Source organism: Ambystoma mexicanum, chromosome 4q (genome assembly GCF_040938575.1).
Source record: "Ambystoma mexicanum isolate Mex_15411 chromosome 4q, UKY_AmexF1_1, whole genome shotgun sequence".
NCBI classification, from domain to species: domain Eukaryota; kingdom Metazoa; phylum Chordata; class Amphibia; order Caudata; family Ambystomatidae; genus Ambystoma; species Ambystoma mexicanum.
The window spans coordinates 185,847,292-185,870,935 of NC_090928.1; the positions used below are offsets into that span (position 1 = coordinate 185,847,292).

General features: G+C 43.1%; 1 protein-coding gene across 1 annotated transcript in view; it reads left to right on the top strand.

Annotated features, from left to right (window-relative positions):
- Positions 1 to 20,181, top strand: part of MPC1 (mitochondrial pyruvate carrier 1) — a 32,772-nt gene extending 12,591 nt beyond the window's left edge. Inside the window, exons 2-5 of the mRNA XM_069607707.1 lie at positions 1,892 to 1,895; positions 2,986 to 3,082; positions 10,100 to 10,232; positions 19,676 to 20,181. Of these exons, the coding sequence (XP_069463808.1) occupies positions 1,892 to 1,895; positions 2,986 to 3,082; positions 10,100 to 10,232; positions 19,676 to 19,703 (262 nt within the window). The 3' untranslated portion in view covers positions 19,704 to 20,181. The remainder of the gene's footprint in view (positions 1 to 1,891; positions 1,896 to 2,985; positions 3,083 to 10,099; positions 10,233 to 19,675) is intronic.
- Positions 20,182 to 23,644: the final 3,463 nt, after the last annotated feature.

A 23,644-nucleotide genomic window follows, 5' to 3' on the forward strand; every position in this document is an offset into this window, starting at 1 on the left:
ATTTCTTCCCCCGCCCCACAAATATTGCACATCTATTTTTTGCTTTCCATATACTTGTACATATACAGTTGTGCTAAATTAGGGAAGAGGTTATGTAGTGTAAAGACTTGAAATGAGAGCCGGCAAAAAACTGGTATATAAACTCCACCAAAACACAAATTTAGTATTAAGTAAACTTACGGTTCTCCCCTGAAAACGGGCAATAAAACGTATTGCATTTACTACTTTGCAGTCTTAAATGACCATACGAGAGACTGTAAGTACACATCCAAAGGTCCGGGGGTGGATAGGATAGCTCGGGCGCAGTGCGTTTGTCTTGGAAGCAAGTCAGCGCAACACAGGTTCGAATCCCGATCCCGCTTAGGAACAAATCTCTGGTATTAAGCGTGTTGAACAATTATAAAGCGCATTTTAGCTACATTAAAAACAAAATGAAGCAATTTCCCTAATTTAAGGGCTTACCTTTTCCGTCATGAGGATGCTATTTAGCTTTCAGATCATTGAAATCATGGCATTGCTATGCTCGTCTGTGCTTTTTGGTTGTAACTGTACACAGAAAAAAGTGAGCACCCCCCATACACTCACTGCCGCTTGTGTGTTTTAAATGCGATCTGTTTTTTCACACATTGACTGCATAGTTTTGTGATGCCCTTTCAAAAACCTAAAAACAAGTAGGGAATAAAAGTGAACTGAAGCTCTTTTTCTCAATAGACTTAAAACATGAGGAATGGAGCACGGCAAATGAATCTAGTCGCCCCAGCACAATTATTTCTTATTGACCTACTAGAAGACCTTTTCATTGGGTAGATGCTGTAATTTGCTTGGTTCTCCCTAGTCACTCACCTGTGTCTTGATGGTCCTACAGTGCTGTCTAACCCTGTTCCTAAATTGGGATGCGCATTAACCTAGCAGTGCTTAATTTGTAAAAATAGAAGTGCCGGGGCTCAAATATTTTCCAACACGTCTATATGAACTGTCAGGATGGGCAGCTCCCCGCCCATTGCTGCCACCACCCATGGCTTCTCCTCATGATGGGGTTAAAGCTGCAACTTCCACCGCTTATTGTGGTTGACGGATGTACCCACTATGGCAGATGTGTGATTTAAAAATAATCAACGTACACAACACGTTGAAGTATGTATTTAAACACAATCATTTACATTTTGCTCTGAGTCTATAGGTGTTTTTATGTGACTTGACAGTTAAAACAGCACATCCTAATCAAAATTTGTCAGACTAAAGTGCCAGGATTGAGCCCTGACAAACACCCCCCACAAATTAAGCAATGATCGGGGAAGCCCGCTTAGTCAGTTCCCCGGTTCTAGCCCTGTTGTGGCATCCTGTTTAGTTCTCCATTACTCTTCTGCGGTACGACTATGCGTGTGGTTTGCAACATGTTAATCGGATTTATTGTTGCACTTAATTTGAAACACTTGTGTATAGGCGCGTTATAAATGCCATATCATGGTCGTTTAATGTTCAACTCCCTTGTACCAACACCAGGGCCCAGGTTGGTGGACGACTTCCTTTTACACTGGGTAAGAGGGCCAGTATCTGCTTGGCTGAGATTCTGGAAATGTCACTTTAAGCTCCTTTCTTCACATTTGAATGTAGTATTGTCCTCCCTGCTCCCCACTGTGTGGTTTCCTTGTGGCGTGATATGCAGTGTTCCCACCCCCCCCCAACCCCACCGAACCGCAAGACAAGGAGTGTATAACAAAGACTGTTTGTTTTTTTCTTCAAAAAATGTGCTAATTGACTGAAGCTAAATTGGAAGCTATAAAGGACTGAACATGAATGATTTTGAAAGAGCTGACGTTTTCTTTCTTTTTGTCCTTTTTTCTGCATCGTTGGAACTCTATGGCGACGCAAAAATAACTTTTGAAAACAGCACGGTAAGAATTTTACCTTTTTTCATTAAGTTCTTTTCAAGTGTGTCAGAAGGTTATCTCTAACTGTTAAGTTAGATTTTGTGGCCGCCTGCCAGACTGCAATATTGCCACACAGTGTTCTGGCATGGTCTGGGGATATGTTTCCAACCAGTCACTTCAGTATGTGAAATGCTACTTACCGTGACATGCAATTGTGGTTTGTCTGTCTATGAACTAATTAAGAATTACATAGTCAAGGTAGATTTGGAACAAATATGCCCAGAGTGGAGACTAAATGAAAACCTGCATCAAAATAGATTTCCTAAATAAGCCACGTTTGTTACTGTCATGTGTCCTTTTTTTTTAAAAGTTCTAATCTCATTGGTAGTGCCTCGAAGTGCTTCAGTCAGTCTGGGTATGCCAACTTGTAAGCGCACTGTATACAGACATTGCAGATTATGGCATTGAGAGGAAAGGCACACAAGGTGCATACTAAAGCAGAATGGTCCATACGAGGCATCGAAGGGCAATGCGAAAGAGAAGTGGCATAAAGATGCAAGAAGGATGCTTTAGAAGCTAAGGGGCATAAAAGGCGCTTTAAAGACATACACTGGCATAAGATATGGAATAAGTCTAGGTGCCTTAAGCAGGGATACAGTTTGCCTTAAAAGCATAGGAAAGGGGTATTTAAGAGACTGAAGCCACGATGGACCTTAAAAGACACAAGAATCCAAAAGTCATTGGGAATGTAGACCAGCATGTGTTTATTTTTGGACCCAAGAGAAGGAAGGTCTTGCACTGACTTATTTTTTTAAACCCAGGTGCGATATTGATCAAGCCAACATGCTGTATTAGAAGCATTGTTAAATATTTATTGTCATATTTTTAAGACTGTTTCGTTTTGTAAGAATTGGAATGTTATGGCTTCGCCAAATATCACATAAATTGGTTGGTATTTAGTGGGTTAATATGAAGGGATATTTGTCATCCCATGAATAATACATCCAAAATGTCCAAAGGAGCTCTTCAGTTATGTTTTACACTGAGCAAACGTATGTTTCTGCAGATTCATTCTAGCCGTCCCGTTTTATTCTTGTCTGCTTTTCTATTCCAGCACTTTTGGGGACCTGTGGCCAATTGGGGCCTCCCTATCGCTGCTATTAATGACATGAAGAAATCTCCAGAGATAATTAGTGGTCGAATGACGTTTGGTAAGTTTAATTTTTTTTAAAATTTTTTTAATACTTATTTGCTACAATTATCACATCTCGCACCATTTCCAAATATATAAATCCAAACATACTGCAAGAGTAACACTCGCCAAATTATCACATTACACTCCAGTGGTGTTATACCGTTAGGCTTCAGTACTATGTATTACAGCCTCCCTCACTGAAGGGTATTTCCTGTAGTGTCCTTTAAATCGTTAAGTCTCGCGGGTCTCATCGGTGTATAGATAAATTATATGTATTTTCTTGATTATCATTTTCCCATGTAACACCACTCAACCATTTGCTATATGGGGTGGATGGTTTCTTCCAGTTTCTCACTGTACACCTTTTCGCCGGTAAATCTTGGCTTGCATGTGGCTATACCTTTGTACAGACCAAACTCTGAGCGTTTGGGTTCCGGCTTATGTGTACTTCTGTTCTCCGTCTCTGTCCAGAAGATAATGAAACGGGACTGTGACAAAACATGCATATTGTCCGCCTCCTCTGCCTCACACCTGGGAGACTGACCATTGCAATCCTACTAAAACAGTTTGAATTTCTCGAAGTATAGTGCACACGGGATAATATCTTGAACTGGATTAATTTAAGCTTGGCATTAAATTACACCTGCTTTGTTAGCTCGCACATCTTTTCTCGTTCTAGCTCGGGTATAGCTGTCCCCAGATCCCCATTTGTGTCTGATTTTGCTGTTTGCCACATGAATCTGCTCTTGCACCCTTCTGTTTATTGCAGCTGTGAGTCCACAACAACCCTGTAAGTTATCAATGTATGTAATGCATACGTTCTCTGAGCGCTCCCATGGAAGTGTAGGCTATTTAGCTTCGAAAGCCGCTCTTAATCTGTGATCTTGCAGAATCTCACTGACCGTAGCCATGGTTTCGACGGCTAGGTTTTGCAACAAGAAAAATCCCACTTTTGGAACCAAATCCCCTGAGACATTAAACTGCTGCTCACCCCAGCGATTTTGTACATCTTCATGCATTAAAGTGGGTATATCCAGGATCCCCGCAGTTACCCCGGACTTGGTGAATAGCATCCGCCATGCTAACCGGGTTGCCCAGACCGGGTCATGCGGACAGTTGTATGTTTTGCCTATAAACCATGAACTACTTACATATATATATTTTTTTGGGGCCCCGTGTAACACCAGCATCTTGATCAGTGCTAACCAGCCAGCTAGTGATAACAGGATGTGTGACCTCTTGCTCATACGCATTATGGTTGTGAGCATATCAGGCCTCCTTTTGATCTAGCTATGTCAATGCCGAAGTATCAAATTCCGTCTGGAGACCATTTCAAGTGCTAGCTGTTGAACAGCTCACTCGTTGATGCAGTAAGAGGAAACATCTCAGTCTTTGTATAATTGACTCTGAACCCTGACAGCTGACCCCATCTAGCGACATCCCCCCATTATAAGCTCCAGATTCTTTTCCGGGTCTCTAATGTATATGAGCATATCATCCACATATCTCAGATCTACCCACGAGCCGTATCCCTCTCCCTGCGTACTGTGACCTAATTAAATCTGCCAGAGGTTCAATCGAAATAGCAAACAGTGAGGACAACCCTGTCTTGTACACCTTTCAAGCGTGCTATTGGTTCAAACAGTAACCCGTTTACTCTCAACCTGGCTGTGAGTTCCCTATATAAAAGTTTCACATACATCACAAACTGCGGGCCAAACTCGCAATTCACCAACACAGCAAACAGAAATTCCCAGGAAACCATGTTTGAAAGCCTTCTGGGCATCAATTGGCATTGCTATAGCACTCACTTCAGGACTGATTTGTGCCATAACATTAAGCAGTCTACGTATATTTAATACGGTAGATATAGGATAACCCCACCCTGATCTGGGTGAATTATGACGCACATAAGATACTGCCTGTTCGCCAAAACATGTCAAAATTGTGTCAATATTGAGTGACAACGGTCTATAGGAGCTGCACTCCTCTGTCGATTTAGTTTGATCATTGCCTTGCTCATGTTTCATCCCAGACTTCCAATAAATGTGGGGCCAACAGGGTGTGCTATACGTTTTGTAAAATTCCGGTCCCAGACTATCTGGCCCTGGTGCTTCACTGATTTCTTTTTTTTTTCTCGAGGGTTCATATGCAGAAAGTGATTTGGAAATTAAGCATTGCTCTGCATGGATAATTCACTGATTTATTTGGTCGTTTTAGCACGAGTCCCTTTGCCTTCATATCCTTCATGGCTGTCGTATAGGTAATTCTGTACCATGCGCACAGAACTGAGGTGGGGCAGAGGAGAAAGAAAATGTCCTCCAATGAAGGCTGACCTGGACCTAGTTCTTGCGCTTAAAAACAAGCATCTTTTTCTGGATTGCAATTGTGCATAGATCAGCTGCCTCTTCCTTGGCAGCGTCCAGAACAATTGCAGCCGTCTATGTAAAATATATTTTAAAATGTTGGTATCCCATGGTTGAATATTCTCTTATGCATTTTTCTGTGACCCAGTGAGTAATTCGGGACCAAGGTTATTCGGTGCTGCAGGCAAAAGTATGTCAATGCGTAACTCCTGTTGGGCCATTACTTCAACGCAGCTCTTTCCATTTCCTATTATTTAAATCCAGGAGCAACATGTTTGCACATGCTGTCCTCCATCTACCTCTTTGTTTCCCTGATCTGTCAAGCCGAGCTGCCTCTCGGCATCCATGGGGTTCTTTTTTAGCAAGAGTCATCTGGATTACTTGGTGGGGGGGACCTCTGGCCAGCCCTTGCTTTGCTTGTTCATCCAGGTTCCTTGCATGGGTAGATACAGTGTTGCAAAGGGCCGTTGGCCGAGTAATGACTCTGATGGCTTAGCCTCTGTTTGCAGATCTCGTCTGCAAATTACCTTTGCTGATTAGGAGCAAGTCTTCTCCTAATGCTCCAATTGCCATCAACAGTCATTGGACACTATTGCGTTTGACGAACCGACCCCTGGTGGCTCATCAACTGAGAATGTGAATTAAGCCCGCACACTGGCTAGTAACTTGCTCTGCTTGCTATTCGGCGATATAAGGCCATAAAATGCCTGATATTTAGCCTGTTCTAGCATTACAATAGACTCTGTCCATTTGATATCGATCAGGGCTTGTTAGTACATCCCATTCAGAGCCTATGATTCCTCCATACGGTGATGGTTTTCTGTAACATTGAGGTTGATTTACTAGTGTAACCTGTTGAATTTAATGCCCGTCTTTACTCCTTCACAAACAGTTTCAATTGGTCCATTGTACATCACAATCTAGGAACCATGAGAATCCCCTACTTACATAGCACGATGGTGCCACACTCCATTACCAAGCCTCACCTGCCACAGCCATCTAACCTTGGTGTAGCAGGCAGTCTGCAAAGAGATGCCTGTGAAAGACTATTCCCCTTGGTTTCCCCCCACTCAAATGATTCATGATTGGTTAACGTACCCACTTGTCTTATGAAATCTATGATGCATGACTGGCTGTGCACTTGGCCTCGAGCAATCGTGTGGCTGCCCAGCGCTGGAAGATTGCATTGAATATAACACCAGCCTGCAATGTACTTCGGCTGGGCAATAAAAATAAAGTAAGAGCTTTGGCGCAGTCATTTCAGGGAGTCCTAGAAGATGAGATTGGCCACAGTGGTAGCTGACCTCCAGCCCAGTTGGAATATTGTCCTCCCAGTCTATTGTTTTGGATCTACATGGTCAATTAACAATGTGGCGAGTAGGTGGTAGGGCAGGGGTTAAAGAGGGGAACATGCATTTTGTTGTGATGTACTTCTTTGCTGTGTCTCCTTCTTTCTCCTTGTTCCCCTTCCCTGGCTTATTCATTTATGCTGTCGGGAGTTTGTAATCCGACAACCTTCTAGATTTGTAATGTATCCATTTCTAGGTTGTAGATTGTGTAGTTTGACCGTTAGAAGAGATGACTTGATGGGGGTGGCTGCAGCCATATTGAGAAAATGCCTGCATATTGATGACTTCTCAATGTGGCGTCAGTCATTTCACATTTTGGCTGCAATGTTTAGCTTTATTGCAATGCTGTGAACTGTTTAAAGGAAAGTGTCTTGAGACTATGCCGTCGTTGATTAAATGAGCAGCTAGTTTTAGTGGTATTCCTAGTCCAAGGGCAGGCGCTTGCTTTGGACCTGTCTCAAAAATGTCTGCCGTTTGACTAAACCCTGAAGAATACCATTTTGAATGAACCCATTTTAGATGACTGCCTAAAGAGTCCCATTACATGCTAAGGACGTAATGTCCACCTTCTCCACAATCCCTATGGCAACCTAAAGACCTCCACCTTCTATGAACACATGGTAGGCCATGTAGCACTGCGGCAGGAAGTCTGCATCTACAAGTAGTTAAAATGGGTGGTCAGTCAAAATGTAGAAAAAGTCGAATGACAAAAATGTCGGAAAAAAGTCTTTTTTATTTGGTTTTTTTGGGTTCGGTAAGTAAAAAAAAATAGAAAAAAGGGGGGTTGGGGAGGACCCCCCCCCCCCCCATTTCGAAAAGAAATTCAAAATTTTTTTTTTCGACCAAATCACTATAAACCGTTAAAATGAAATGCCTTTCTCCAGAAATCCTGTTGTAGAAGACCTTTTCTATTAATGCCCATGTACCAGCATGGCAAACGTAGTCCTGAATTATTGTTTCACTTGGTAAGTCTGGGCATTCAGTTTGGCGCGAACCATATGGTTTGAGAGCATTTCTTCCATTTCACTACACAATACGCTTTCTACTCACTGCAGTGGTTATGGCTGCTTATAAACCACTCTTCCACAGAGGATGCCATTTCAACCCCCTTGTAAACGTGATGGCAATGTGTCTTCAATTTAGCTCCATTGGTGGCTTTTGCATCTGCCACAATGGCCTATGACCTCCAAAGACTCCTTCTATGAAGGCAAGAATGTTCTCTGAACTAATAGTATGTATTATTCCTGTCTTATCACTTTAACAAATTGTATAACATTCCAGTCTTTTTTTCGGCCTTGTATACCCTTCCCAGGATGGTTGTCTAAATCCATGTACAGTTAAAGCTCAGAACATCTAGACGGCTGTGTGGTACCTTTTTGGACACACTGGTGTCACTAGTCAATCTCCATACGACTAGTGCACTGCTTTGTGTTCCGTTCTCTGTAATGCTCAAGCCTCTTTGCAAGACACAATGTCCAGTGACCCCTTCTCCAAGATTATATTTACCAGCATTGACTTCATCGGAAGCCTAGCCATGATTTACTCTGCTTAATTTGTTTTGTACTAAGCAGGCACTGCAGCCTTTGGATCTTAGATTTAAATTGCCTATTACAAATCTATTAAAATTCTGCATTTTTCCCTATATAGTCGGATTTAGTTTGTGAAGTTGATTTTAATTATATTGGACATAGAATAGGTTGAAGGCTGACTAGTGGGAGAAATGAGACAACCCGGGCAACGTATTTTATCAGTGATGTAATCTAGAATCTACTGGGGATGCAGCAATGGAACCCAAGCCTTTCTGTCCTGCCTGCAAGTCGTGCTTGAGAGTAACTTGCTGTTTATTGGATGTTATGATTGTGCAGCCATACACTACGTATAATTTGTATACATATTTCTCTTTGAACCTGCTCCCCCACAAGCGTGCCCTTCTTTTGACAACTTGGCATTGACCCTCACATCTGCAATCCTTATCTGTGATCTACTTTGGCTCACTCGACATGTTGCTAGGCTCCTCGTTCCTTGAACCTGTCCCGCCTCCATTCGACCACACCTGTTTGAAGCGTCGGGATTAGCAGAAAATTCAGCGTGAGTTGGACCCAGGCCATGGGTGTAGCAGGAGGGGTTGGGAAGGTGTTTGGGTTGAGCTTCTGGCTCTGTTGGCTCATAGAACCAACAATGAGCAGAGCTGCCAATGGACTCAAAACCTGGCCGCCTGTCTCACCAGGGTCTGTTAACTCTTCTTTATACAAGGAGGCATATCGTAGCCATCGACCACTCACTGCTGTAAATTATGAATACATGCATGTTACATTGCAACTTGCTTGTTTGGTGGTCGGAGCGAAGAGAATTGGGCGTGAATTGCGTGCAGTTCTATTAGCTGACATCGGGTAGGTTCTGCTTGCCACTGCTCGAGCTCTGCTCTCCTTAGTTTTATCTCTGTCATCCCATCCATCTGCAGATTATTCTCTGGATACCTTGGTTGGGAGTGTGATACACAAGCATTGGTGCTTTAGACTACCATGGTCGTGATTTGAAGTGGTTTCGAAGACGTAACATAACATTTTAACTGTTGGTAAATGTGGTATGCTGTGTTTTTGCCCCAGCTGTTTTTGGCGCAGCTCCCATTTAGGTGCTCCCTGGGCGGAGGGAGCTGTCCACCCTCAGATAGCGCTTCTAATGGTAATATCCCAGGGCACAATGACCTTGCTGCATCGCAATATTACTATTTGCTTATATATTGTTGCCAAAGCACTATTAAATGTAGTGCTTTGGGTGACAGTATATTTAAGCCAAACGCCACACGCTCCGTACCTGGACCCTTTTTTAAAGGGCTTCATGTACAGAGTGCATAGTGTTTGAGTTAAATATACTGTTGCCCAAAGCACTGTTGGAAACGATATATTTAAGCCAACCGTAATGTCCCTGCGCCCTTGGCCAACAGGGTGTGCTTGAATAGCGGCCGCCGCTAAATCTGCTGCTCTGTTATGTCCTGCTTTGTTGTAAATAGGTTTAGAAAATATTGCTTTGGGGGACAGGAAACATTCAGAGGAAAATGTTTGCATCTCATTAGCTAATGACAGCTTGACAGGTGAGGTTTAAGGGTCGCTGCTGTCACTTAACCAGCTCCTAACTGGATTTACTAGTTGGCACTAACCATAGGCTTGCTCAGCCTTTCTACTGGTGATTACCATTTTGAGTTTCGAACCATTATCCCATGCTGTTGTGGGTATGTCGATGTCAAACTTGAATTTGTGCAGACCGTTTAGCCTGTGTTGCGGGTTTAGTGACTTAATTGTTTTCTATTTGTCTCTGCAGCACTTACGCTCTACTCGTTGCTTTTTATGAGGTTTGCCTACAAGGTACAACCCAGGAACTGGCTTTTGTTTGCGTGCCATTTGACCAATGAAGGAGCCCAACTAATTCAAGGAACCAGACTGATCAAATACAAGTGAGTGATTTAATGTGGTGGTCTCATTAATTGGCACGCTGCATTTTTAGACGATGTATGGATTTGAACCCCTTAAGTGTAGATTGTGGATAGAATGTACTTTTTTTAAATTCTTTATTTTTTTTTTCCACTTTGTATTTATTGGATTTATCCATTAACAACAACGACATACATTCAATGGACCATATAGAACACCCCCCCTCCCCCACCCTCCAAACAGTGAGCTACACAGGCTTCAAAGAAAGAACAAAAGGCACCTCATGGTTGGGAGCAAGACTAGGTACAATTAATGGCTGTCCAACCGCTTAGCTCTAGCTGCAAGGTCCCCAACAAATCTCAAACACCGTGCGTCTTCGTTCATTAGCAGATCTGCTCCCACCCTCCCCCCGCCCCCCCATCATCAAGCTCCGTACAGGGCCCCAGACCTTAGAGTCTCAATGCAGCACAGTCCGTATTCAAAAGCACTATAGTCCAATCCTGCAATAAAGAAGGCATGTCGTCATGTACAATAGCTGTAAGCTTCTCATAAGTAAAGATTGACAAAAGTTTATGAAACCAATCTGTCTTCGTTGGGCTCTGAGATCCTTTCCACTTCTGGGCCAGAGCCATTCTGCCTGCCCTCAGCATCGCACCCATTACCCTGGGGAAGGGGCCTTCCTCACACTCAGGCCTAGGGGCACCCAATAAAATCTCCATGGGGTGAAGGGCAGGACAAGTTCCCAGAATATCTTTGATCCAACTGAGTTACTCTGCCCAGTAGACCTGAATAACCGTACTTTTCATCTTTTCTGAAGCATTAACTTATGTCTAGTCCATGGCCACCTTTAATGAAAACACTAGCTGTTGGTTCAGTTTAACTGGTGCAAAATAAAAACTTTTAAATTCCAAAAACCATAAGTGCTCTACCTCGAGGACTACTATTGTGATGGCAAGTAACATTTTCTTTTTTTAAAGATTATATTTTGGGCTGGCTACATCAATTTCTATAATCCAGGGGTCTGCAGCCTCTGTGGATCCAGATGTTTTACACTAAAACTCACGGCTCGTGGGAGTTGGTAAAAATATTTGGTGAGCCGCAGGTTGCCAACCACTGCTTTAAACACTGAAGCCATACGTATGCTTACAGATTGATTACGATCTTCTAACTCTTGCTTCTTCGCATAAGACACCCTTGAAGGAGATGACATCTAGTGGTGGTCTATTGTTTTAACTGGTAAACATTGGAGATGAATGCATGTGCCACTAATCCGTTCTACCACCACCCTTTCAATTTTGACATCTTCGCATTGCCCTCCCTCTCACCACATACACACCCACCACCCACACCCCTCAGAACATTGTTGTGGTTACTCAAAACTGTAAAGACTGGAGTGGGGTGTCTGTACTCCCATCCGCTATACGGTTGGGATAAAGTCACAGAGCACCACAGCCAAGGTTCTCTATATGGGTAGATTGGACGAGCAAACAAGGCTTAAGCACTTGGGAGGTGATGCAGGCTGGTTCTTAAGTACAGCAAGTCCCCAAGCCCCCACAACGGAAGGTCCACACTGTTGGGTAAAGGAACCCCCGCACCCCCCACATGCCGGTCAGATAGCACAGCGAGTAGAGTTCTCGCTTTGACATCTGTGCAGAGCCTGCTGACACGGGTTAGAATCCCAGCAGGGCCAAACTCTGCCTTTCATCCTTCCGAGGTCGATAAATGAGCACCACACACCATGGGCACTAAACAGCACTCAGATGCCTGAGGGTTCATAGTGCTATATAAATGCTAAATAAATGGAAGGAATAACCAAGTTTCTTCATAGAAAATAAGGTTCAATAATCTATCTACATATACATAACACATTGTACTTGGGCAGGTCTATTCAAAGAATGGCAAATATATACATTCTGGGTGGTACCACACAATACTTAAATTAATAAATGAACCAACTGAGACTGTTTCAAATAGGCATGTGAATTTGTTAATGAGGTTTAACAGCATAGATTGGGGGAAGAAAGGCTGGTTAGTTGTGAACAGTGGCAGAATGCGTTCTTTAGACCATACTCTGTATGACAATACCCCCCCTCCCCACTTAACCCCCCCTACCAGGGCAACCTGTAATGGAAAAGTTAGGGAGTGATGTAACTTGTTTTTTACAGCCCAGTCCAAAAATGTTCAAACGCTCTTTTTAAATGTTCTGCCACCCCAAGTTACCTGAGACACCACAGGAGAACAAGATCCATGACCATTCTGGGACCCCTGGATGACCTCTGATTCTAGAAGATGCTCTTGCCTGTCATAGTACCTTTTGGTACCTTGGCAGGCAGTGGCAGAATTTCTCGGTTTCACTTGACGATTCCCATTGAGAATGGACCATCTCTAGGAAGAAGGAGCCACTGGGATGCGGAGTGAAATACGAAAAATGGAACCAGTCTTTCTGAGGTGCAGCAGTTTTGCTCTTCCCGGTGCTCTCCGTCGGCCGAAGGAATTTCTCAGACTGTAGGAATCCTGGGATGATTAAACTTGCTGTGGGCTCCTCAAAGGCTTGGTGGATGAGAGTTAGACCCCTGGGGGCCTTCGATGACTTCTGGCGGCAACCGTACAAATATCACTTTTGATGTCCGGAATTCTCGGTTTTCCGCCTTTTGGTGCTGCAGCACAGACCTCTAGATGACTTCTGGCGACCTGGACTCAACTACTGGAGTGCACCACGGACCCTCAAGTCTGGACCCTCGAGATGTCTTTGATGGATTCTGGTAGCAGGGAAACCCACCGTTGGACCTTCCTCTGCACAGACCTTCCTCTGCACTTGGCGACCCTGGACCTTCTCTGGTGGAAAAAGGTGGTCTGTGATGATGGCAAGGATATCAAAGTATTCTCATTTTGGAGCCTTCATAGTTCCGTGTGTCAAGCAGCACTATGCCAGGATAACCCCTTTCTGGGCGCTACACTGCAACAGGGTTCCAGCGGTCACGTATGCTCCTCTGGACACTAGTTGATATGAATGGACGTGTTCGACTCAATGTCCAGGCACTCCTCTTCTGGATTTACGAAGACCCCTTCTCCAGACAGCAGGCACACAGACTGGCTTCCAGGGTACTTCTGAGGAAGAGCAGCAGGTTGCATGATGGTCCCTCGTAGCTCGGGGAGAGGTCTTCTAGCCAGGTCCTCTCTTGGATCTGTCCTTGGAGCGGCACAGCAACCTTTGGATTTCGGTGAAGTAGCAGCTGCTATCTTCCTCCTCCAAGGATCAGTTTCGACTTCAGCTTCTGAACATATTGGTGAGTGCAGGGTTCCTAGTTATACACGTTTGTTCCCTATGCACTCAGGCTGAGCCAGGCTCAGTCAAACAGTCACGCAGAAGGGCATTCATGCAGCCAATCGGGCTCACAGGCATTCAAGCCATTCACTCCACCCAGACAGCCATAACGAAGGTGGATAGGGATAAGCACCCGGCCTTTCAGCATACTGCATTGTATTCATATATCTTTCATTCAGGGCTGTTTCTGGCTTTGTCACACGCACAGACACCCATAACACAGATTGTGAGCTGCTTCCCAACTCCATTCATGCAGGTCCCACCCCAAGGGTGTTCCCACAACAGTCTCTGGGAAGGGTCTGTCAGTTTGACCGGAGGCAGCCCCCAGAGCCATATGTGGGGTTTTTCACCCAACAGCCAGTCGCAGGGGGAAGGTAGAGAATCCAGGCTTCCCAGGACTTAGGAAAAAAGGTAAAAGCCAATAAAAACCAAGAGGCCACTGTGGCCATCTTGACTTTCTTCAGGAATCCATTGATCATTTTGCAGGGTCTGTGTCCCAAAAATGGAGGGAACTCAACACAGGTGCTAAAAAACGCACAAGGCGTACAAAGGTTAACCCCCCCCCCCCCCCCCCCCCCGCCCCACACATGGCTGCTCTAAGGGTATCCTGTGGGTGGTCACCAAAAGGAAAACGGGAAGAGCTGCACTGCCAGAGGTCCAGGCTGGACCTCTGTGGCAGAAAACATATAAAGAAAACACACAGAAGTGGTAGGACAAGGACTAGGAAGCCATGTCGCTCCAAAAGACATTTCCAGCATCATAAAAATGCTGTTCCCTGACTGGTACTCTCTGGGACTTGGAAGGGATTGGGGGGGCGTTAGAAACATTGCCTCTTTGTGCCTTCTGAGGGCAGGTCACACCCTCCCCCCAGATGCCTCAAAGGGCACACTAATTCACAGCGTGAGTGGGGGTGGGATGGGGGCATGTTTCGGTTACATGATACCTTCGAAGTGCTGTTTCTGCTGAGTTGCATCTTGGGGTTTCCTAACAATGGCATGCGCTGAGCTGTATGATCTGTGCCTGCCCTGTTTTTGAAGTGTTACACTAGTTACTTTTGGTGTGCTACACTGTTCTCTGCTACTCCATGTCATGTTGTAAGCTGTAGAAACCTTTTGTGTTTTTCGTTCTGCTAGGATCAATGTGTTCCCCAAAGCTAAATGCACTTTAAGAAATGTACCCGGGTGCTACTGGAAGTACTCCTTCATTTCAGGGACGGGGGAGTGCGGGTGGTGGCAGAATGTGATGGTTTGTTTTCCTTTTTGAACTAGCTGGTTAGGTCATGTGATATTATGTTGACGTTTTATTACTTTTAAAGTGTCTTTGAAGCAATAAGACAGCAGATGGTGACCCCCCTAAAATTGCAAAAAACAAGAGATCTAGAAGAGTAGACTCGCAAAGAGAAAAATTACCTTAAAGACCCTAACAGGACTCTGGACCCTCCATGAAGGCCGGACTGGAGCTTTTGTCCCAAGGAAGCCATGGTATATCCTTCCTCCGTTTCATGTGCCCATATTTCCTTCCAGCTTTCCCAGGTATAGAACCTGGCAATCCGTAGCTATTCGGGCCATGAATAGGTGCACTTTGCACGCTGTTTTGTAGGGCATGGTTTCTTCATGCCTTGCCTCACCATGACACTGTGGAAGGCTCAGAAGTCTGCTCATAGCTAAGCCATAGACAGGCTGTTTGTCCTTAAGCACTTTGCACCCAATGCTTTTGGGTTTTGGTAACATGACCTAAATGAGGAAACCAATGTTTTGCTTGCTTTTCAGGGCAACTTTGCAAACTTGGCAAATTGGGATTCCTGACATGCATCCCTAGGCCAACATCTTTTGGGAGGGTTGTAAGTTAGAAGGGCTTTGCCGTCTGTTTTCATGGGAATGACTTCACCATGCACAGGCACAACATCAGTGAGTTAACTTCCAGACATAATCCCAGGGGCAGCACCTTCTCTAGTTATCTCGCTGTGTCCCATAGAATACAGTAGAGTTCCATGGTAAATGTGCTCTAATTGTACACATAGCTCCACCACCTTCTCCTGCCTTTCCTGAGCATCGCCTCAATCCCCCGCTTAATACCAGAGATTGGTTTTGAAGCGTGGGATCGGGATTCGAACCGGTGTTGCGCTGTGTTGTCTTGCTTCCAAGAGAAACTCGTTGCCCCTCTCTATCCCCACTGTAGGCAGAATAGATTGCATAACCATATAAGATCAGGGTGCTGCATATCTAAAGGCCTTTCCTTCTATGGACAAGGATGGTGGGTGAGGGGGGGTTGTGTAAAAGGAGGGAGTTCTTTACAGCTGGAGGAAGGTCCACTTTTTAAATTTTATTTTTACTCTGCCTTTTTCCTTTCTTCCTGTCCACTCCCCTTCCTGCAGAACAAAGCAGTTTGGGTGGGATTTCAGAAAAAGCCCACCTGTTTCAAGAACCGGGATTGGACCACCCTAAAGCAGGCTAGCTTCAGGCCCTTCTCACATGGATTTGTACCTTTTTAAGAGGCGGTCTCCCAACTCATTTGATTCACTTTTGGACAAACTATGTTGGGAGATTTGATCTTTCCTAGTCCCCATTGCCAGTGAGTTGAACACTGATTGGCGAAGTCAGAGGGAAACTGTCCCCTAACCATCTTGGGGGTGAGGGGAGGCGGCTGGAGGGGGAACCAGTGGGGAAGAATTGCTGTTGGGACAAGACCTGCCTCACTACAAGCTAAAACAGTACCAAGGACCTCTGTTAAGGATCCCTGCAGTTTTCCCAGCCAGCCTCCCTTGTGTTTGGGAGTCCAAGAACAATGATTTACCATTGAGCCTCTGGATTGGGGCTCACGGTATCCCGACAGCCAAGACAGCAAGGATCCCTGTTTTCATCTCATTGGACTGGTCAAACTGCCTTTGAACCGGGTTCACTGCATCTCAAACCGCAGGACCATTTTTGACACTAACCCAATTTTAACTAACCAGCTAGACGCTGCATCACAGAGCCTGTCACACACACACCTCAAATCAATTTGTAATCGCCAGACCCGAACCTCTGGAGGGTCACTTGCCGACTCAAACCAGCTGTTAGAGAAACAGCTCGATATTGAACTGCTGCTTCGTTAACCCGCACACTGGAGTATTGGTATCATTGCATCGAACTGTTGCTGACCCTTAACTGGAACTTTAGGAGTATTACTCGCCAGCCCTGCCCAGAGGTTAGAACCCGGACTCGAACTTGCTTAACCCGAACCGATCCTGGTGATTACTCAACCTGCATTGCTCAAACGCCACCTTCAAAACCACCATGAGCCCCCCCAGATAGCTTCTTGGATCAGCTACTTGCTGCCCCCGAACTTGGCTTGAACCACTTGCACAACAGCTTGAAGCCTTGTTCGACATTGTTGAACCGCCAATAACTGCAAAAAGCTATTCTTGCCTGCCCCATGGTCCAGTTGTTTGCACACAAACTATCCTTTTAAAGAACATTCTGGTTTCACTCTGTGCTACATCTTGTTTTTGTTTATTCTGTATTCTTTCCTCAGGGGTGGTTTTTGCATAGCGTTTTCGATTTATTGCATGTGATGTTTGATTAAAGCATATTTTGTTTTAGAATCTTGATTGCCCTGTATTTTTGACTGTAAACTTTGCTGTTTGGATTACTACTGAATTAAATGAGCACCCCTATTTTGTTGTGGGGTGAACCTGTACCTTCAGGTTGAGGCCACCCTGCTTCCCTAGGGGCTGAATGGGGACAAGGCCTCACCCCTCATTAACATCCGGCTCAAAATGGGAGCTAGGATTTCCTGCACATGTAATGTCTTGAGTGCAAGGGGATACACATTATGTGCCAAGCTGATAACATCTACACGTCCTGCAACACATTATTTATAACCACTCTGTAAGAGGCTTCTCCACACACACGTAGCCATTTTAAATGCAGTATAACATCTCTGTTTAATACTACCCCCCTCCTCTCAGCCAACCAGGTGTCTGGTCGTTTCCTAATGACACAGGGATAAATGAGAACAGAACATGCATCTAGAATACCCTATATGTATACAATATTCGTCAATGAGCACACCCAGTGCTGCTCCCTCAGGGCAGGAAGAGCAGAATGAGCCAATGTGTATAAAAATATTACATTATCTCCTTTTGCATTCGGACTATGATTTTACTCGGTCATTTCACAGTTCACCAATAAAACGCCCACTTGTGTGCTCCCCTGATCCTCAAAACAAACACTTGCTGGTTACAATACTCCAATTCAACTCAATATTTCTCTCCTAAACACCTGAAATGGTGCAGGCTCAGTCTAAAGGCATTTCACAGCTTAGCATTTCAATACATCATGAGACCTGATCATCTGCAGGTCAAGGCGCACACACCTGCGTAGAACTAAATCCCTACCTACTCCTAGGTGGCTGTGGCAAAATCATGAATCACATTTGCCATTCGCGAAGGCGATTCATAAATCGGATGTATGGCATGAATGAGAAAAATATAAAACCTCTTGCAGTGGCATTTAACGCATGCTGGTCTAGTTGCTGAAGCATAGTATTCAGAATAGAAAAGCATACAGTCATTCATAAAAGGCATCCGACCCGAATGATCATTGCGCACACATTCTGCGCGAGGGACCACAAAGCATATCCAGAACGCCTGCTACTCTGGAAGATTTTGTTCCCCTGCAGTCGGCGCCAGCATCGGTCTGTGTAAGCTGGGACATTTTGGACTTCTATGGGAGAGTTCCAAGATAGACCACAATGTAGAGCTACGAATAAGTAAAATGGCAACTGCATATGCTTTAAGCATCTTCATAATGTAAACCGAAGGCTCGGGGTTAAATGAGCAATCGCTTTCTACTTACGCTCGTAGCATCTGCTCCCTTCACACACACCTCGGTGCGATCTAAATGCACAGGGCACACAACTTTGTCAACAAATGCTGCAGGCAGCTCAAATTCAACCAAATTCAAGTGTGCTTTACCAAAACCTCTTCTGTGCCACTGTCTGGAACGACTGCAAATGTTCACAGCATGCTCAAGCTGCTCTTTGGGCATGGCAATAGCTTCCATCTTTTGCTATATGTTGCATATCTTTCAGGCTATATGGCGCCTTACTCCACCATCTTATTCTATCGGCTATATAATGAATGGATACATGCTAGATCAGTAAGCACATACCTTCAAAAAGCATTCTTGATCTCTAAAGAGATGCTGTATGTTTCCACACATCTAGTGCCCTTCTCCAAGGCATGTTAAATGGCATCTAGGCGCTACAAGCTGAATAGGACAGCAAGCAATGAGGCACTTGCATGTGTATGCATTAATCCATATAGGAGTTCTCGGAACACTAGAAAGTCTGTCTCCTACCAGGTCTCGGCCAGAGTCGAGATCTTCATTTAATAGCTGTGAGCGCACATACGGCTCGAAGGTTCTTTTCCTACATCTGCTGCTTTATGGTTTGCCCCAGGTGAGGGTATTCTGAGCAAAAATGCACTTCCTTCCCTCGGCCCACGTTACCACAAATGGCAAAGGAGGTATATCTCAACCCTGCCCTTTTTTATTTATTTTTTTATTCCCCCCCTTTGATTTTGATCTCCTGGTTTGTAGAAGTGAGGGCAGAGTACAGTTTAGCCTCTACTCGCCAATGTACTCCTACCTCTGCAGGACAGACATCAATTTGTGATGCGCATCCTCCCCCAGTAGGGGCACCTTTTCAGGAAGTACCACCCCCCCATGTTGCCTTGCCTCACTTTTACAGGTGTCATTTCAACACATTGAAGTGTTTAAAAAAAGTTCTTCTGTGAGTTAAGCGCTTGCTTTGAGGTTTTTGCTCAATTTTGAGCCAAAACCTTTTGAATGGCATTGTAAGAGTGCGCTTTTCACATATCTGGGGTTGATAGTGCGTGCTATGACTTTTGGGTAGTAATTATGTTTACAGTAAATATATTTTATATGAAATTCAAGTATTACTGTCTTAAATGTATTCAGTTTGTTGCCTGAACCCACACATGTACACTGCTTCTCCTGAAATGTCTCATTGCAAGTTAAACAAATATAAAATGTCCTGCAAGTAGTTGATTTGATTTAGCGGTAGGGCCCACATTTATATTAAATGCACATTTCCTCATTTAATTTCTCACACTTAATGCACATTTTCTCTTTCCAGGATGTCACAAAAGGATAAACCGGCTTAATAAGAGACTGGGAAAAGATGGATCTTTTCGTGGAGCTGGATTGAGAACCACCCCTTTCCTTCTATGAACTCCTTACTTCCCAATGCAGAGTTCCTTCTCATTAAAGCTAGAATTATGACTGACAACATCATAGCCTCATCCATGCACACATTTTATGGGGGATATTTGCATTTTAACATACGACATATCTCAAACTTGAAGTCCATGCAATAATGCCTTAGCAAAATACATACGCACACATTTTATTGATTAGGGGTTGACTATAAACATTGTGTACACACTATTTTATCGGGTAAAATGTTTGTTTAGCAGTCTTGTATAATTATATCTAATTTTTTCAACATTGGTGCCATATACAGGATGTTGAGGGTATCTGCACAGAGGTCTGTATAGGTCATTCTGTCAACTGAGGTCAAGTGTTGGATAGTGTTTGTTGTTAATGGTGATTTTTAGCAATAAAATAAACATTTAATCTTAACAGGGTTGCCCATGTTTCCATTTTTGACCTCGGCCCATATTTGATGTGTTGTAGTTTGTAGTGTAGAATTGCCCCACTGACATCAGTACCTGCAGTAACCATTGCTTTAATATAATCTAAAATGACTTCAAACACTTAGTTCTTTTCCACGTTCTCGCCATCTTAGTCCTGATAGCTGTTTGAAATATGTCTTATGTACAGCACCTGTGCGTTGAGGAGTAATCTCAGTGGTTGAATGCCTTTTCATGGCAAATTGAAAAATACAGTGTGTTTTGGTTCACCTACAACAGATTGATGCAGTGGTTGTATGTCTAATTATCTGAGTAATTAAATATCTGCCACTAGTAATAACACCGAAGGGCAATGCAGCAATTTGCACTTACCCGAAGGTCGTCTGAAAAAATCCAATTAAGTGAAATGTTTTCTATATAATACTTCAACAGAAATACTCTACAAAACGTGTATTTCAACAAATATTTGAAAAGCATTCCAAAATGTATTGAAAATAGTACAATTTTATTTTGGATTTAAAACCAGTGTATTTCAACAAAGATGTTCTAGAATTAAATGTTAATATATAACAACAATATATAATAGTGTTCATAAATATATATTTTGAATTTAGGTGTCATGGTTTTTATTGAAACCCATCACAAACGTTAGAAATATATTTCACACTACAGAAATGTAAAAATACAATATATAAATGTAAGTTCACAAATACAAATGCTCCACTTAAAGATGAGCTGCCCCGTGCTGTCAGTAATTTCCTTCCTACGTTACAAAGTATCAACATGGTGATAGGCGCCCCTCTGCAACAAAGAACACAGCTAAATGACCTGTTTTTGGGAAGGAACCCAGAGTCTGGAGCTACACTTTAGCTCACTGTACCTTTCACAGAAGGGAAATATCCATTTGCATATCAGTCTTTGTTCCGCCCACATGGGCAGCCCAGCACTGAAATGCTATGGCAATTCTCTTCTGAACAAGAGTACAAACAGCAACTCCAGACACGTGTTTCAGCCTTGTTGGGCCAGTTAGGTGGAGCTGTGCCTCTCTGAGCACAGTGAGCATGGGGGTCCACATCAGGATGATCCTAGGAAAACTAGAGTGACTAAAGTCCCATTTAAACAATGTAAAAATAGTCATGTGCGCCCTTCTGCGAGAATAACTAAATGACAGTAATTTAGCTGTGTGTTCTTTTAGAGGGACGGGCACCTATGACTATATATTTTGTTTGTTGTTGATAGTGTACAAAGTAGTTGTATCCCTTTTTGCTTTACAGAATTGTAAATGCAGGCATTCTAGTCCAAAAAATTCAAATTTTTCAGTAAGTGTTACATTTAATCTGTTTACAAGCAAGTTGTAATGTTTCACTAGAATAAAAAAATGGTACTTGTTACTACTTCTCTGTCACGATCGATTGTTACAAAAAAGCTAAACTGCCCAAACGTCAGTCCTCTCCTAACAAGGAGTTGATGCTAAGAGGAGGTACTTCTATGATGCTACTTATGGTTTAACGACCGGTATGGTATATAACTCTGGTGGTTATCAAGTGCCATCTTGAATGAACTCCATGAAATGTTGGAAATCGGAATGACTATACTTTGTTTCTATCAGTAATTCCAAACGGGGGAAACAATTTAAGTAGGCTTGTGCTATTGGTATAACATTATTCTAATGACTAGCATATTCCTTTTCACATAACCCATTTGATCATTGTTGCTGTTCGATTGTCCTTAAACCAACATATTTCCCTCAGTGCAGTTGCTTACAATGTACAATATAAAATGTGATGTTTCAAAAAACCTTTAGTATACATTGCTCCAAAATTACATATATTAATCCAAGCTATTCAATAGCAAATATTCTCAGTCAATGGGTGCAATTTTCTGTTGTCTGAAACAACTAATTAATAAGCACATATACATTCTCCATGTTTAGGAATAAAACATCATAGTTGTAACAATATAGTTGATGAACCTGCAACATAAAGGTACCCACATCATGAATCCAATTAGTCATTTAATTACATCCCACTGTAGTTGAGTAAAACCGTTCACATCCGATTCTAAATTCATTTCTTTTGTGCTTAAAGAAGGCATTTCCATACAACAGATCTCTTATTGTATTTGTTTAATAATCCCTTTTCTTCTAGGAATCGTAACCTTTTTGTAGAAATGCACATTTGAAGTGTGCTACTGTATGTTGCCCAAAAAATGCTTTGCCACAAGTGATTTTAAAATGTCTTGTGTATATTGGACTTGTTTGCTCCAGTTTCTTTCCTAGTTGTCAACCATATAAAGAATTCCGCAATGATGTTTGAGACTGTAAGGTCTCTCAATATGTGATTGTTATATACAATCAGACCACTCTATCAGTATATGGGTGAGTTCTCTAGTGCTCACATGCCATACAAGGGACACTGCCTACCTTGCTAGACATGGTCTATAGCATTCACCGCTTACCAAAATACTTCTAGTGGCTTAATGGTTTATAAGCTAGGAGTTTTAATGAAAAATGGAGATGTAATTGCATCAAATTCTAACCCTCATTATTGCTGATAATCCATCCAATATGGAAGAAATGTTGATGTATCAATTGTAGTAAGTCTTTGCATTCAGTCAAAGCCATCTGCCTCGCTGAATTTAAAATGCTTCTCATAGGCCCTTTCTCTGAATTTATAAAGCCGCAAGTGTTAAGTCTTTCACATTTTGTATTTGTCTTATAATTCATTTAATACAAAAAATGGCTCAAAGGTCGCTTTTCGGTACTTGATGGATCGTCTGTTATGCAAAAAAAAATCTCTTCAAAATTTGACTCCAACAAAGTGTAATATTAGTATAACTGAAAATACCTGTTTGTTTCTGGTTGGTAACATTCTTCAATGTAACCAACAATGTTCAAAATGACTAAGCGCTTCCTTCAACTTGTTAAATTATAATGGCTTCATAAAGTCTCCATGCTTTTTTCATTCCTAGTTGCCAGTGTTGTCAACCAATTATTAAAATAAAATACTAACTATTACAATGGGCGTTCCCTAAGCTCCAAATAAGGCGGGAAAAGAGAGCTCACCAGGATGTCTTACCAAAATTGTGTCCTGTTCAAACCTGCTATAACCTTCAAACTAGCTATAACTTCTGTACCTACCACTAATCATAAATGACAAACTTCCCCATGGCAAGATTGTTCTGCCTCTTTTTGGCTTGTGGTGGCTGGTTTCGGAGCGACACCCTATTATGTACGTTCTCTTTTCAAGTCCCGACCTGCTAGTACAGTTCAAAAGCGGCCCTGTCACTTCTAGAGAAGGTGGTTCCGGACCCCATGCCAAATAGCTGAAAGAGTTGACGTTCAATTTGAGTAATTGGTCTTTTAAACGTGTTCTTTGTTTGACATAACTGTCAGCCTGTCTTGGTGTCAACCTTTTATTTACCCGACATTCTTTCAACCGTTTTATTATAGT